This window comes from Anguilla anguilla, chromosome 4 (assembly GCF_013347855.1).
Source record: "Anguilla anguilla isolate fAngAng1 chromosome 4, fAngAng1.pri, whole genome shotgun sequence".
Lineage (NCBI taxonomy): Eukaryota > Metazoa > Chordata > Actinopteri > Anguilliformes > Anguillidae > Anguilla > Anguilla anguilla.
Window position 1 is genome coordinate 37,905,990 of NC_049204.1, and position 12,603 is coordinate 37,918,592.

At 39.8% G+C, this 12,603-nt stretch overlaps 1 protein-coding gene across 1 annotated transcript; it reads left to right on the forward strand.

The window, feature by feature from the left end:
* The first annotated feature begins 362 nt into the window (after positions 1-362).
* Positions 363-12,238, forward strand: LOC118225299 (probable polyketide synthase 7). Its single transcript, XM_035413476.1, has 7 exons — positions 363-528; positions 1,002-1,074; positions 2,447-2,600; positions 2,929-3,089; positions 4,129-4,332; positions 4,725-4,906; positions 6,729-12,238. Exons 2-7 carry the CDS (start codon positions 1,017-1,019, stop codon positions 12,093-12,095), a joined length of 6,126 nt encoding a protein of 2,041 aa, XP_035269367.1. The 5' UTR covers positions 363-528; positions 1,002-1,016; the 3' UTR covers positions 12,096-12,238.
* Positions 12,239-12,603: the final 365 nt, after the last annotated feature.

Genomic DNA, 12,603 nt, shown 5'->3' on the forward strand with positions numbered 1-12,603 from the left:
TAAATCTAACTCTCATCCTAATAATTAAAATAGAATAGACAACTCTTTAGTAGAAAAAGGAAGTTGCATGCATTTATAAACAAATGTTATTAGCTTTTCCTGGCAGTTCTGAACTATGACTCATCTTCCCATCACAACATTTATATATAAACTTTTCATAATTATCCAGACGATCATGTGGCCCTGTATCAGTGGCATGAATTTTAATCTGAATTGTATTACTAAGGGCAATCAATGGAAAGAGGCTTAAAGGCCACAAGTTCTGTTTCGATGATTATTTTATTGTGACAATTTCAGGGGGAGTAAATAATAAATGTACTAAACTAGAAGTCACATTTATCAATTAATCTTTACAGCTAGGTTTGGCAAGACCATCTGGAAGGCTGGCAGCTGCCAGCTACGTGGCCACTGACACCGCCCCCTGGCCTGAAAAAGCTTTAAATATATAAAGTTGACGTTCAAAAGCTTGAAGCACATGAAACTCCAATAGTTTGGTAATGGAATTATGTTAATCTTCATTGCAATTCGGTGAGTTAAGATATAAAATATCGATAGCCTAATGTGAAACATCTAATGGGGTTTTCCCACAGGCACGCAGAGGCTTCATTGTGTAGCAACAGGTGCAAATTACTTATGTGTGTTCAGATTCTGGTTTAAATTCATAATATGTCATACGTCGTCATAATATACTTTTTTGGGGTTAATCCTGTAGGAGTGAACGAGTTCTACACATCCTTTGTTAATTATACTTCACTGTTAAACCACAGGAAGTGTGGAATCCGAACCATGAATTGTCTTGGATGCTTTCATTTTATGAATTACTCTTATACATATGTTCTTCATATTTTCACACATTTTTGAATGCACAATTTGTGTTTTCTTATTTATTTTTGCCATTTATGTTGATATTGAATGCAATAGCCATGGATAAATTCGTTTTTAAATATTTTCCATCCCGTGAGTTGTGTAAGATATAATTTTCACACTTTCATTTTGTGGAGGAGTGAAAGCTGAAAATGGCGGACTCAGATGAAGAGATTGCAGTTGTGGGCATTGGTTGCAATTTCCCTGGAGGTGAGGTATTTGCCTTTCAGAAAGTTGTCAATATAGGCTGCATTTTGGGGGAAAGAAATTGCAGTGATTTATTTCACTGTATGCTGGCATTATATTGTACAGTTAGTATCCTACAGGCATCTCAAACTTACATCAAAAAGGGGGAATAAAAAAGTCAGGTATTAAAGATATTTTAAATGCTTAAAACAAATGCACAATCACCAAGTTCACCTATTGATTTGTTTTCTCTGTGCTTTTTTATACTGTATTAATTGTGCATAAAAGAAAAGTTTGTGTGTAGTAGTGTCAGCCAATGTACCAATGCAGGCTACTTTGCCTGTTTACAAGAAGATTTAGGCATAACTTTACACATCTGTGTAATCCATTTAACTAAAGGTGGGCAAGCACCTGCCATTGTTGCAACTTTTCAGTGTTGCAGTAAGGTCGTGGTGACGAAAAACTGTGTAGCACGTTTTTCTAGACTACAACCCAACCTTTATTTTTATTTTTATTGTTATTATTTTACCTCCCCAGCATTTAATGGCATAGTAAATTACAGATGCAATGGCCTTTTTAGCTTTTACAATTAACATCGAAGTAATGTGAAAATTAAACTGATGTATTATGTTGAGGATAATGAAAATTAATTTAAAAAAATAAAATGTCATTTGATTATTTAGGCAACATAAAATGTTGGATAATTTTCTAAATTGGAACAGTGATTGGCATATTTTGAATAACATTGAATATATTCCATATGGCTATTTCAATATTTTTGATGATCAGGGTAAATATGAGCGCTATTATCTGGCAGCATAACTTCGGGGCTACACAGTAAAGTGATAGAGATAATGATGATGATAATGATAAATTGTTCCAATCTCCAGTCTTAACTTACAGCTCAAATCCCACATCTGTCCAGCCAGTAAAAAAAAATATTTTTATGTGTACATTTCTATAAATGAGGGACCAGATTGTAAATAGAGACTGTAATCACTTATGCATTAGTCTGCTGCAGTGGATTTGAATTCAGATTTTGTTTTCTGTATTTCATCCTCTGTGGATGAAAATGTATATGCAATAAAACTGAATAAAATTGGCAGGAAAACAGACAGAAAAAAATGTGTCCCAGCCTACCATAATTAGAACTGTGCATTTCTTCCATGGCAGAATCGAGCTTATTTTGTCTCTTTGTACAGAACTCCACGATTTTAAATCAAATTCCACATTGAACTGGACTTATGTCTTTCAACATTAACATAATATTTACAAAGGTGCCATAAAATAAAGGCATAAAGAAGTAATTCTCTAAATATATGAACTTTTTAATTGCCTAGAGAACTAATGAATGGTTATCTAATAGTGACAGTAAATATGCTCCTGCATCTGCCAGGTGAAGGACTTAGCAATTTCTGGAAGATTCTGCTGGAAGGAAAGAACTGCACAGTGCAAATTCCAGATTACCGATTTGACCCAGCATTCTGGTATGATTCTGATGACAGCAAAGCTGGGAAAACGCGAACTGCCAAAGCAGCCCTGATTGATGGGTAAGCTACAAGTTCCCTACAGTTACCTTTATATTTTGAACTGCATATTTATGAAATGCATGCAGCTGAGATTTATTCCTTATAATAACCAAAAATAGAATTGTACATTAGTGTCATATCCAATATATTTAAATTGTTCATGCAATGTGCTCTTAGAGATTTTCTGATAGAAATAATTGTTTCATTTTTCTTTGTAAATCAACTGTTAGTTTTATTTTCTTGAAATTGAACATAGTGAGTTGAGCAGCAAGTCAACACAAATCTCAATGTATCTCAAAGAAACTCAATGTAGTAGTGAAATAAAAGTTCTGAACAATTTAATACCCAGGTTAAATGAGTTTGACCACAAGTTCTTTGGAATCACTGAGACGGAGGCAGACCTCATGGATCCCCAGCAGAAGCTCTTGCTGGAGTGCACCTACAGGGCACTGGAGACTGCTGGGATACCCATGGAGAAGGCCAGTGGAACCAGAACTGGTGTTTTCATTGGTACAAACTATTCATTTTTAGTGAGATAAAATGTTTTCTTTCAGGGGCATTCATTGGTGAGGGGGCATGATTTAGCCTATCATTGTCTCAATGTGAATGCCAGCCCTATGGCCAGCTTTTAAATACATTTAGTGTTTTTTGTGGCTCAGTGCATCTAAATATTCAGCTTTACAAAGGTTCAAGTTATAATCTGAGCTTTGCAGGGGTCTCTAAAATAACTAATACTAAGTATAGTATGGCAAGGATCCATGATGAAATCTGACATGTAAAGTAGTTCAAACTCAATCAAGCATTATTGAGGAACATTCAATACAGAAACCAGACATTTGCTCAGTTTGATTCACAATAGCGAATAGGGGAGAAGCCCCTCAAACTCCTCCGTCGTCTCGCCCACGGTGGCACACCACACAAACAACCAAAGACAACAAAACACAAAATATAATACACAGACACGTTTGTGCAAGACAATAATCACGCTATTTACAACATTTACAGGGCAACAGTCCCGCACGAACCCGATAAAGTGTCCCGTGCGCGGGGCATGCTGGGAGCTGCCGGCGGCATGGTAGCTAGTCTATACTACTACTTTCTATTCAATATATTATAAAGATAATGCTGGCTGATACATGTAGTGGCTTCTTCTTCCAAATGGGTTCGAATGTTTGCGACTTGCGCGCTCTCAACAGGAACAGGCAATATTCTACTGCGCACCATGGTGGCTTGGTGGTGAAGTGCAGCCATACTGTCATTCACTAGAGAATATAGTGCATTTAGTACTTTTGGAAAACATGTTGCTTTTAGCCTATTTATCTCGTTAATGTAAATAATACTCATTACATTGAAAAATGCATTATTTGTGATTAAAATAATTGTTGTTGGTAATGTATCAGCGACCCCACAGATGTATATGATTTTACTGCTTTCATGGGAGCTCAGACCCCTCCTTATGGGAGCTCAGCTCCCACTGGCTCCCACATAACTCAAACCCTGTTTTTAACTGTACAACTGATTTCCTGAAAAAAAAAACCATTTATTTTAGGACTCATGAACAGGGACTACGAGGCAATTTTGAATAACAGCCCAACCACCATAACCCACTACAATGGCACAGGAACAGCCATGAGCATTGCTGCCAACAGGATCTCCTACACCTTCAACTTCACTGGACCCTCGCTGGCTATCGACTGCGCCTGCTCCTCCTCTCTAGTGGCTCTCCACTACGCTGCCCAAGCAGTTAGACAAGGTAAAGCTGCCTGTTATTTACACACAGCTATAGCAGTTTTAGTTCTCTCTGTTGAAACTTTTTCATAGTTTGTAGTATTATTTTTGATTGATCTCTTTGATACTTCACTTCAAAACATATGGACACATGGGATCTATAATGCTCACACTGATTCAAGACCATGGTTTAATGTCTCGTTTGGTTGGCTGTCTGTTAATTGCATTAAAAGAAATGACCAAATCCAATTTTTCAGAAGGTAGTTTTTGGGCAAAGAAAACAACACTAAACTCAAACCTTTCTGTACATTTTGACATGTTGTGACAGCAGTTATAGACTGACCCAGAAGGAAAATCTGTATTCTGTCTGTTTGTGATGTCATGTTGATGGTTGAGCTACCCTTCTTGTTTTTCCAGGAGACTGTGAGATGGCTGTCTGTGGTGGGGTCAGCTGCATCCTTGAGCCACGGGTCTTTGTCACTCTCAGCAAAGCCAAAATGATCTCACCCGACGGCTCCAGCAAACCTTTCTCCAGCAGAGCAGATGGCTATGGGAGAGGCGAAGGCTGTGGGATCATCCTGCTCAAGCCACTGAAAAAAGTGAGGCAGTAATACTGTGTTTGTAAGAACATAAGAACACGTAATGATGAGAACATGCAATTTAGCCCTTCTACCTTCACCATTCCCATTTACGCATGTATATTTTTTATCAGCTCACATAAAATAATCTTAATATAGAAAGTCAAAAATCAATGGAGCTAGCTTTTTCATTATGTTAATATATTGGTAGTTACATAACAGACTAACTTTACATAATCAGGAAGGAGATCACTGCACATCTACCACTAAACATTCTGATGCGGTGCTTCTCTGAGGTGGTAAACTGAGATAAAGGAATCAGTCTGGAGCTCTTATTGCAAACAGACTACAGACAGTCAAGTGTTTTTACCTAGTATATGCAGCAAAATAGTTTCACAGATAGCCAACTTGCCAGTGCAACAATGGCCACACTGTTAACTTCTATCAGCAAGATAGCAGTTTGTCTTCTACTGTCTCTCAGGGACAGTCAGCTAGTTACCTTTCCCTGTTGCAGTTTAAAGCATAAGAACGCATGTTCAACTAGACAGGAAAGCAAACCTTGTGCTAACCTAAACTATTGAACTCCCAGAAGTAATCCTGTACTGTGCATGTTGAGTGCAAAGCATTGAAACTTCGATTGAAGTGAATGGGAAATATCAAACATTTGAAGGCAAAAGAAAACATTCCCAATGGTATTTTAAACTCGATTAATGATTGTTACATTTCATATTAAAAGCAGATTGTGAAAATATGCAATAATAAAATATGTAAATTTTAAGCAATATTTCCCCAAAATGTCTGGACCAAAATGACCATTGTTTCACAAAATGCTACACATCATGAAATTTGTGATCACAAGAAATTGATCAATGACATTTTCCTTGGTTTTTTACATTGAATTCAATGCACAGAAAGCTCTTTTGCTTTAAGTATGCGCAGTAGAGGCTGTTTCCCGTTACTTCCTAGGCTTCACCACCTTGTCCCTCCTACCCACTCCAGTTCCTTTGTCCACTTTATAGTTTAAATAGTACTGCAAGAATACAGGATGCAAAATGGAAGAATGGCAGTTATGTACTCAATGCCCAATGACCAGGCCCAAAATACAAAAAAGTCCTTTATGGACACGAACAAGCCATGAACACGCACACAAGCACACATACAAAGGTGTCATTGAACTTATCTTCTCTGTGTTGCATCAAACATTTACTAGACATAGAAAATTGTTTCAGTGATATTGAAGATTACATGATCTGTAAATTTTATCATCAGACCATCCATCCTGTAAAATCATGTCAGTTGTAGGCTACAATACATATTTTTAAAGTATATCTGCAGTATCATCTGTTACTGTTACATTCAGTTTCAGTAACATAATTAATTTAACAAGATTCGAAAGAGCCTGTGTCACATTGTTAAATGGAAACAATCAAGTTCCTTTGCTGAAGGAATTTGACTTACCTACTAAAAAGAGCACTTGTCTCTGCTTCTGAATCACCATATATATTGTGTAATATTTGTCTTTCTTTTTGATCCTAGCATTACATTTCCGCCCTCAAAGATGCGTGTTATGCACTAGCATTTGTCAATTGAACCTTCAATATATGAAGATAAATGTCTTCCTCATATTTTGAATTAAACATGTTAAAACAAGTAGTAAATTATGTAAATCACTTTTAGAAGTGGGGTAATTGGATTGCCGACAATACATCACCAAATATTTAGAATTATCTTGCATATAGTATAAATAGTTGCAGACTCGTGAGCGTGGTGTTACTATGAATTAGAAAATTTGAGAAGCCTTTGTGATTATAAACATCTATGTGCAGCTATGAAAGGAGCCTAGGTGGCTCCAGGAGAAGCACTCTGCATTGGCTCAGTGAAAGGTAACATCGGGCACACTGAGTCAGCCGCTGGAGTGGCAGGACTCATCAAGGTGCTTCTGATGATGCACCATGAAACCATTGTTCCCTCTCTGTTCTACTCTGAGGACAGCGCCAGTGTTGATGCCAAAGCCTTGAACCTGAAAATTCCCACCAGAGTAGAGAAGTGGGAAAAGACTGGCACAGCAGGAAGGGCTGCAGGTATCAATAACTTTGGGTTTGGAGGGACCAATGCGCATGCTATAGTCAGAGAGTACAGGCAGGTGGACTATTCTATACCCACCAATCAGGATTCAGCAAAACTCCTTGTTGTGTCTGCAGCTTCTGAAAAGTCATTTGGAATGATAATTGCAGACACAAGTCAAGAGCTGGCCACAAACAATGCAGTAGATCTAAAATCACTGGCATATACATCGGCATGTCGAAGAAGCCACATGAAGCACAGATATAGAAGAGTGTTTCTGACATCCTCTCGCAGTAACTTACAGGAGCAACTCAGTTCAGCACTGAACAAAAGCATTGTGCCATTAAAATCAGGTTTAAAGTTGGTTTTTGTGTTTTGTGGAAATGGAGTGACCTACAGAGGCATGTGCAAAGGACTGTTGAAAAAGGAGAACGTTTTCAGAGAAAAAATGAAAGAGGTTGAGAACCTGTTCCAGAATTACAAAAGCACTAACATTTTGCAGAAGCTGGAAAATGACTATGACAATGATGATTATTTGAAACCAGATGTTGTTCAACCCATTCTCTTTGCTATTCAGGTTGCCATTTTCAGCCTTCTAAAGCACTGGGGTATCAGACCCGATGCCATTCTTGGGCACTCTGTAGGAGAGGTTGCTGCTGCCCATTGCTCTGGTCTGCTGTCTCTTGAGGATGCAGTAAAGGTGATCTATTTTCGCAGTATGTTGCAGAGCAAAGTCACAGGAGGGAAAATGCTTGTTGTCAGTAAGATAGCCGTATCAGAAATCCTGAGGCTCCTGCCTGCTTACTCAGGGAAAGTCTGCTTAGCTGCCTTCAACAGCCCGCAGTCCTGCACTCTATCAGGTGATGCAGATGCTGTTGAATGTCTTCACCATAAGCTGAAGACCTCTTTCAACGACAAGAATCTGTTCCTCCACATTTTAGATGTCCCTGCTGCTTACCACAGTCATATGATGGATCCCATCCTGGACCAAATACAGGGCAGTGTAGGATCTTTGCAAGAGAATGAAATGGAGGCAGAGTTGTTTTCAACTGTGACTGGAGAGAAGTGTTCGCAAGGGGATTTTAGCTCAGGGAAATATTGGGCCAGGAATGTCCGTGAGCCTGTCGCATTTGAACAAGCTTTGAGATCAGCAGCCAAAGACAAGAAGAACATAGTCTTTGTAGAAGTAGGTCCAAGAAGAGCCCTGCAAAGGAACATCATGGAGACATTGGGGAATGACATCACTGTGTTCCCCTCTGTTCAGCCAGATAAAGACCACGAGACACTGCTCATTGCTGCATCAAAACTCTTTGAGCTGGGGGTGAATGTGAACTGGGAACATCTCTATGAAGGACATGAGGCACCACCAACACCCTTCCCAATGTATCAATTTGATTGTGTAAAGAAGGAGGTGTACTTAGAAGCAGTGAGACAGGGAAATGAAATTGCATCTTGTGCCCTTCACCCAATTATAAGGCCCACAAAAAACAGCAGCACAGAGTTCGCCTGTAATCTTTTCTCAGGTGCAACAAAGTACCTAAGTGAACACAAAAACAGTGGCATTGCCCTTGTCCCCGGTGCTCTGTATGTTGAACTGGCTCTAGCTTCCTTCATAGCCAGTATGAAGTCAAATGTGTCTCTCAGCTCACTGCAGCTCAGTATCAGTTTCCAAAGTCCATTTGTACTCAGTGAGACCTCCCCCAAAATGAAAGTACAGGTTGAACCATCTGAGAAAACAGCAGAATTTAAAATACATTCTCAGTCAGCTACCTATGCCTCAGGTGCCATTGAATGGAAAAATGGATCAATGGCTCCTGAGGAAAAGAATATCGCTCTGGATTTTGTTTTCAAAAGGTGCCAATCAGTTATAAGGGCGGAGCAGGTCTACACAGCCCTCTCTCAGGCAGGATTTCAGTATGGTTCGGTCTTCCGACAGCTGGGAGATGTGTACTATGGGGAGGAGTTCAAGGAGGCTATTTCAACCTTCAGGGTTCCAAATGAAATGATGAGGCAGCTGCAGGACTACTATGTTCACCCTGTAGTGCTGGATCACTTTCTGCAGATGATGGCTGTTGCAGCCGGGAATAGATTTTCATCAAGGCCCGGATTCCCATCCGCCATGGGCTGTGTCACCGTGTCTGGTCCCCTGCAGAATGAAATGGTCATGTATCTGCGAACAGCCAGAGAGACATCTGATGGGTTTGAGGTATGTGGCTGTTTTACAGACAAAGAGGGTCATGTTTTAGTTGAACTGAGACATGTACGGATCACATTATTGGGAGGGGGTTCTTCTGTTGCTAAAGAGTTCTTCTTTCACAATGAGCAGCATGCCACCACTGAGGATGTCAGCCTCTGTCACAAACCAAAAGCCTTAGTTTTTGCTGATCAGTTAAGGGTGGCTGATTTTTTACGGCAGTATTTACACTCAAGTTCTACTTTTGTCCAGTTCAAGGAACTTGGAAAACTATCCGACTTCAAAGTTACAGAATTGTTTACTGAATTCATGGTTCCAGATGGTGCCAGGATTTTTGAAGAGGTTTTGTTCATCTGTGGCTTTCAAAATCTCAGTGACTTGAAAACAGAAATGATCCTTGATCACCTGGTCGACTGCTGTGAGCTTTTCCGTGAAATTGTTCTTGAACTGAAAGCTGCCAAATACACTGACACTATCAGAATTATAACCTACAGATCAGCAGAGGGGACGGTAGACCGTATCAGTCCAGGTTTTGTCATTTCTGGCATGACTCGAGCCTGCGCAGCTGAACTTTTAGGTATGTCATTCCAGATAATTGATCTTGCCTCTATGACAAGTGAAGACCTCAGTTCGTTAGCTCACGCTTTATGTTCCTACCCAGCCAGCAAATACTCAGAGCTGACGATAAGCAAAGGCCAGATTTATTCAAGTACAATCGCTCGCACTCCCCTTAAAACCATTGAGAGTCCTGAAATGGAAGTTTACTCTTCAGGGTCTGAGAATCTCATCTTGCAGACTGCTGACCCTTACAGAATGACAAAGTTGTCTGCAGTTCCTTGTAGTGAACCTGGAGACAAAATACAGAAGCAAACTGTTGAGGTTCAACTGAGTAAAATCTGTGTTCATTCATCAGATTACTTCCCGGTCAGTGTCTCTGATCTGGTCTTTGGTCAGACCATGTACTGGAACGAACACGTGTCACAGAACCACAAACTCCTGGCTCTGGACTTCAGTGGAACTGTTACAGCTGTCGGGAAGGGTGTGGGGAAACTGAAAGTAGGAGATCACATTGTTTCATGTTACCCCATTACTGCATCATCAAAGGTTGTGATTCCAGAAGCTGCATGCTATAGAACAAAGAAGCTGTCATTTCTCAAGGAAGCACCATGCATTTCCTTCTTTGTCTTTGCATGGGAAATCTTGCATTGTCTCCTTCCAAAAGTAAGACAAAAGAACAAGTTGGGCATTATTTCTCTTGAACCCGATTCAAATCTGGTGCATGTGCTAATGTTTACCGCAAATCAGTCAGGGTGGAATGCCATCGTAGGGACACAACTTAGCGGACTGCTACAAAACGTGAACAAGTGCGATGCATTTGTCCTTTTGCCTCCATTTGATACATCTTTGGTTGCTACAGCTTGCAGTGTTTCTACCACCAGAAACATTGTTTTAGTGTATGATAATCAGATGCCACCTATTCTTTTGCGAAACATGTTTCGAACTGATAGTGAAAGCGTCTGTGTTAAGATCGTTCAGGTGGCTCATCTTTTCCAGAAAGCATACCTAAGGAAGCAAAAAAGATTGATCTACAGCTGGCTGAAATCAATGCGATTGATTGAAGTTCCGGTACTGAGAAACACTGTCTTTCAAAGAATGACTTCCGGAAGCATTGATTGCCTGCCTGTTCAGGTATCAAAATCCTACTTTAGCACAGACAACACATCTGTAGTTGTGCTTAATGGAAAAACCAAGGATGAGGTATCCCATCTTCCAATACAAGAGAAGCCAAACCAACCTTTCCTGCAGAAGTCTGTGTACATAGTGACGGGGGGTCTTTCTGGGCTGGGGTTTGAAACAGTGAAGTTCATTGCTCAAAGGGGAGGTGGATGCATTGCCATTCTAAGCAGAAGGTCTTCGTCTCATTTGCAGCATGAGATATCTACGCTGCAGAATCGGTACGGAGTGTCCATCATCAGCATACAGTGTGATGTCTCCCTTTCAGAACAGGTTGTGAAGGCAGTCATTGCGATTGAACAGAGGTTTCCTTCCTGTCCAATTAGAGGGATATTTCACAGTGCAGTTGTTCTGCATGATGGTTTACTTGAAGCTCTTGACAAGTCACACTATGAAAAAGTGCTCAGGCCAAAGGTTAGTGGTGCTTTGAATCTCCATCATGCAACAATGCACTGCAAACTGGACTACTTTGTGTGCTACTCTTCCATCTCCTCTTTCATTGGCAATGCCACTCAAACAAACTATGCCGCTGCTAATTCCTTCCTGGACATGTTTTGCCATTATCGGAGGAGGCTTGGAATGGCTGCACAGTCCATTAACTGGGGGGCTTTGAACCTAGGCCTCCTATTGAACAAGGATTCTTTGCAGAGATTTTTGGAGACAAAGGGAATGATAGTGATGAATGTGGCAGAATTTCATGAAGGTCTGGAGCAATGTTTGTTGCAAAACAATGCTCAACAGGCTGTGTGCAAGTTCAGCTTCAAAAACCTTTGGAACCATGTGCTGTCTCAAAACACCTCCCTCAAAATACGTCTGACAGCTTTGGTAGAAGAAGAACTGAGAAACATATGTACAGAACCCAGAGACCAACTGTCACCATCACCCTCTTCGGCAGGGGACTATGTCAGGACCACGATCCGTGAGACTTGCAATGTAGACCTTCAAGAGCTGAGTGATGATACAGCACTGGCTGCTCTGGGTGTCGACTCAATGGTGGCCATGACTCTGCAGAACCTCATCTTTCAAGAGACAGGAGTCAATGTTCCCCTTGTTAAATTTCTGGACCCAAACAGCACTCTATCTACTTTAGTATCAATCGTGGAGGAAAGAGACTTGTCAGTCATGGAGGAAAGAGAAGAGTGGCAACTTCAGAAAAATGTCCAAAAATTATCACTGAATGTAACTGAAAACAGGGAAGAAGAGTTCACACAGTTTTAGACATTAGGCGTTCAGATTACACCCGTTTTGGGATAAGCTACTGTTTAAAAGATAAATAATCCTTGTTAACAACTGAAAGGTAGAAAAACATTTTCAAGAATCTGAAAATAAATGTGAGAATAAGATGTAAAAATAAAGAAATACTGAACATAAATCATCTTAAAAGAAAGCAATGTAAAAACAGATGGTGAATTTAAAAAATAAAACGAATGAAAAAGTGCACCATTATGTTGTTTGTATGATTCTATGACTATTTGTTTATTATTCCACTCTCCTCTCTCTCTCTTGCTCTCTCACACACAAAAAAGTTATCCTCCTCACTGCAACAGATCAAAATGAAAGTAAAACCGTTTAGATGATGATGATGATTATGATTATTATTATTATTATTTTATCATGTTTTTCATCACACTTCATATTTGGTACATTATAAGCAAAGAGATATTAATGAATGAAAAATAAACATGCACAGTTTACATGCACAGTGTATCAACCACTGCAATTACAA